The 4,147-nt window shown below is 34.8% G+C and overlaps 1 protein-coding gene across 1 annotated transcript; it reads left to right on the top strand.

Moving 5' to 3' along the window:
- Positions 1 to 355: 355 nt before the first annotated feature.
- LOC102599193 (protein STRICTOSIDINE SYNTHASE-LIKE 4-like) lies at positions 356 to 3,830 on the top strand. Its single transcript, XM_006355706.2, has 6 exons — positions 356 to 560; positions 711 to 923; positions 1,010 to 1,077; positions 2,915 to 3,151; positions 3,266 to 3,398; positions 3,481 to 3,830. The coding sequence occupies exons 1-6, from the start codon at positions 423 to 425 to the stop codon at positions 3,757 to 3,759; spliced, it is 1,068 nt and encodes a 355-aa protein (XP_006355768.1). The 5' UTR covers positions 356 to 422; the 3' UTR covers positions 3,760 to 3,830.
- The last annotated feature ends 317 nt before the right edge of the window (positions 3,831 to 4,147 follow it).

The raw sequence follows: 4,147 nt of genomic DNA, 5'->3' as shown, positions 1-4,147 counted from the left end.
CTTCCCGTTTTAAATTGGTGTCATTTAATGCTATTATTAGAGTTATTACGTAATTGTTTTCAGCCACAAATTCTACCCATATTTGGTATGGCTTGGTTAAACTCCCTCCGTGTCAAAATATTCTTCGTGTGTTTTGTTTAATTTACACATTAAAAAATTGTATTAATTAAGAGGTATATTTGATTGTTTTATGTAACAAAAGATTAAAAATAATATGATATATTTATTAATGTGTCATAATTAAGATGTTATAATTTTGAAGAACAATTAATATTTTAAAAAATATTTATCTGAAAACTTGTAAGATTTTGAGATAAATATGACAATTATTTTGACAGGGATATAGTATAAATTTTGGACCAAAGAATTTCTTCTGTATAACATATCTCATCTGCAGACATTTTATCTTCCTTATAGATTCGATGCTGTATTTTTGTAGCTTTTTAATGGTTATTTTGCTGGCTATTTTACTCCAACTTGTTTTATTCTCACCAATATCTCCTCAGATTCTTGAAATTCCTTCTCCCTCTCCAACCTTTACATCAAACAGTTATTTGCAGGTAACCTTAAAAAATTAAAGGCTTTGAGAGTTTTGTTTAGACAAATAATTTACGAGACACAAGTATTATACTATCAATTTCTTATATGTATATTTATGGATTAAGTCAATTGAATGAACCACGTTAAATATTCATGTTTGTTAATTTCAGAGAGTAAGTAAACTTGGAGAAGGATTTGTAGATAGACCAGAAGATGTTGCAGTGGATAAAATGGGAATTGTGTATACAGCCACTAGAGATGGTTGGATTAAAAGAAGGCACAAAAATGGGACTTGGCAGAGCTGGAAATATATTGGGAGAGATACATTATTGGGACTTAAAGTGTCATCTGCTGGTCATATTCTAGTTTGTGATGCTCAAGAGGTAAATCATCCACTTGTCTACACATGATTAATTAATTAACAAGTTTTATCTAATACCAACAATTAATTAATGTGTATGATGTGCAGGGACTACTTAAGGTTACAGAAGATGGTGTTACTGTTCTTGCTTCACATGTCAATGGTAAAAAAATAAGGTAACTAAGATTTCATCTTCTTCTACACCACCAAAAGCAATGAGTTTATACACCAATTTTTTTTTTTAATTTATTGGAGAGAGAATGAGGAATTGGGTGGGGGATTGTTTATCACAAACCACTACATATCAATTTGGATCAAGTTATTTGATCTTGCCTTTTGTTTCCGATAGATCCTCCGTTTGACAGAAAAAAAGAAGAAGTAAAATTGAAGACTTGTACCAAGAAAATATGATAGATAAACAACAAGATACAAATCAAATGAATCAACAAATAATAATATTTGTCAAATACTCCAGAAGTAAAATCTGACTTAAAAGTAGATTTGACCAACTAATTTTAAGTCAATCCAAACACCCTCTTAGCTATCTACTAACCTTCTAATATAATCTTTCACCTCTACATCTTCTTATTTAGTCTTATGCCCTTAGTAAGTTGAAGTTGTGTCATATTTTGTATAATCAACCCTCCCTAGTTCTTTTTCGACCTATCTCTACCTCTACCTCTCTTGACTCCTGTTACGGTCAAATTTCTCACACCTTCTATTGATACATCCACACACCTCCATTTTACATACCCAAACTATCTTAGTCTTGATTTCCTCATCTTGTTTGCCAAGGCGCCTTCCCCTATATAACTTTGTTTTTAATGATACGACTCCTTGTTCATTTAAGCGTAATCTTCATCTCCACTAAATTCATCTTTTAAATGTGGGCATTCTTACCAACACTGTGCCACATACAACAAAGTCGGTCTGACTACCACTTTAAAGAATTTACCTTTAAGCCTAGGCGATACATTCTTATCGCACAGTCTCGAATGCAAGGATTCATTTTATCCATCCCGCTCCAATACTATTTATGACACTATCATCAAGTTCTCCATCTCCTTGAATTATGGACCGAAGATACTAGAAACTACTTTTATAGGGTATGACTTCAGCTTATTTTACAAGGACCATGGACTTTTTTTCTGAATCATAGAAGGACTTTATACTTTCGGAATAAGGGCAATGAAATTGGAATTCAAACTTAGGGCTTAACAGCGCCTTCAGCAAAGAAATTGTGAACCGCCCTGACCAAGTCGTCAACAAAAATATTCCAACAGTGATAGTAAAAAAGAAATATCCATTCTTTTAAAATCAAGTACAATTCTATAAGATAGAGGCAATAAAGTTTGGGGAGATTGATTCAATAACCAAGTTTATTGTGAGTTCTGCTGTAAAATTCGGACCTAACTACTTAAATAACCGGTGATCGACAACGACATAACTTATATAAATTCCAACCACCAGAAGAAACTAAACAAATCTTTCAAGTAAAAGAACATTTCTACTTATTCCCTACCACATTGAGGAAACTTGTAAGAGGCCAATCTAGCCCAGCTTTCTGACTCTAAAGTTGCATTGTCAAAACAAAATGAATGATGCCTAACGAGCAAGGAGGAATCAATTCCCAATATCACTTTATGATTTTTGTGCAATTTCGTTTTAAAATGAACAATATAATATGCTCTGTGCCGTGTATATCTCTTGAATAAATATAACTTAAAGTTCCAACTGATGTTACAGTATGAAATGGGTTGATATTTAGGCAAAGGTAATTGTCTAATACCCTCTTCCCAACCAACTTGAATACCAGCGCTTTGTCTAGAAGAAGTTGAACTTGTGACGAGTCCCTAACCCACACATGATCTGTTGTTTCCTTACCAATGATGGTTTATATGATGCTGTTAGCAGAAAAATTACAAAAAGAATCTCTGGATTTTTATGTCCATGTCACTTGTCTTGTGGCATAAAGGTGTATTTAAAATCGTTAAAGTTAAAGAGTGTGTACAGATTAGCAGATGATGTGGTGGAAGCATCAGATGGGAGTGTATACTTCAGTGTGGCAAGCACCAAATTTGGACTCCACGAATGGTTCCTTGACGTGCTTGAGGCCAAGCCCCATGGTCAGCTTCTCAAATATAGCCCTTCGCTGAACCAGATATCTGTAATTCTTGATAACTTGGCCTTTGCAAACGGGGTAGCTCTGTCTGCAGATCAAGATTACTTAGTAGTCTGTGAATCATGGAAGTAAGTGTTTTCAAATTTTCAATCCATTCACTAGCACGGTTTCTTCATTAACACATTGTTTTGGCAATTGGAATGGGAGTTGCATTCAACATACTTTCTGTCCTTAATAATCAGATTTAGGTGCCTCAAATATTGGTTGAAAGAAGAAATGAAAGGACAAACAGAGATGTTCATTGATAATCTTGTTGGTGCACCAGATAACATCAAGCTTGCTCCAGATGGTTCGTTCTGGATTGCTCTAATACAGGTAAGCTATAACCCACCTTTGTTGAATGTGAAGTTAATTAAGGGGGAATGTTTAAAGAAAATGTATCTGTTGTCTGGTACAGATAACAGCTCCACGGCTAAATTTCATACACAAGTCGAGAGCTATAGAACATTTGTTGGCAACTTTCCCCAAATTGATGAAGTGGGTGATGGGAGCATACGACAAAGCAATGGTAGTGAATGTGGCAGCTGATGGAAAGATAACCAAAGGCTTTGATGATCCAACTGGAAAGGTCATGTCATTTGTGACATCTGTGTTGGAGTATGATGATCATCTGTATTTAGGAAGTCTCAATTGTGATTTCATAGGAAAGTTACCTCTCACAACCTCAACTGATTGAAACATATTCCTATAATGTATGCCTAGCAAACATCATGCAAATTTCTAAGGAAGAAGAGTAGCACTTCCATACTCGCATACTTGCTAATGAAGCAAAGAGGTTATGCAACTTGTTAATACTCCTAACTGTTAGGATCGAAACAATTAGGTGTCATGCGGAAGCTAGCAAACCAAACCCCGAAAGACAACGAATAAGAAGACAAACGAGAAATATACCAAAAGGACACAAAGATTTAACGTGGTTCGGTCAATCGACCTACGTCCACAAAGGAGATGAGCAATCCACTATATCAATATGAGAGTACAAAATATAGAGAGAAATAACCTCAACCAATTCACTCGGAATACATGGGAGGTGCAAACAAGTGATAACGTATCACTTGTGTTCC

This window comes from Solanum tuberosum, unplaced genomic scaffold (assembly GCF_000226075.1).
Source record: "Solanum tuberosum cultivar DM 1-3 516 R44 unplaced genomic scaffold, SolTub_3.0 scf00206, whole genome shotgun sequence".
NCBI lineage: Eukaryota > Viridiplantae > Streptophyta > Magnoliopsida > Solanales > Solanaceae > Solanum > Solanum tuberosum.
This window is presented reverse-complemented; position numbering and strand designations above follow the sequence as displayed.

Bases quoted from the DNA above. Each gene is read 5' to 3' on its own strand.
- LOC102599193 (XM_006355706.2), top strand. From the start codon at position 423: ATGCTGTATTTTTGTAGCTTTTTAATGGTTATTTTGCTGGCTATTTTA. The intron at 924-1,009 runs GTAAATCATCCA...TATGATGTGCAG, and splicing joins TAGTTTGTGATGCTCAAGAG to GGACTACTTAAGGTTACAGA. The intron at 1,078-2,914 runs GTAACTAAGATT...GAGTGTGTACAG, and splicing joins GTCAATGGTAAAAAAATAAG to ATTAGCAGATGATGTGGTGG.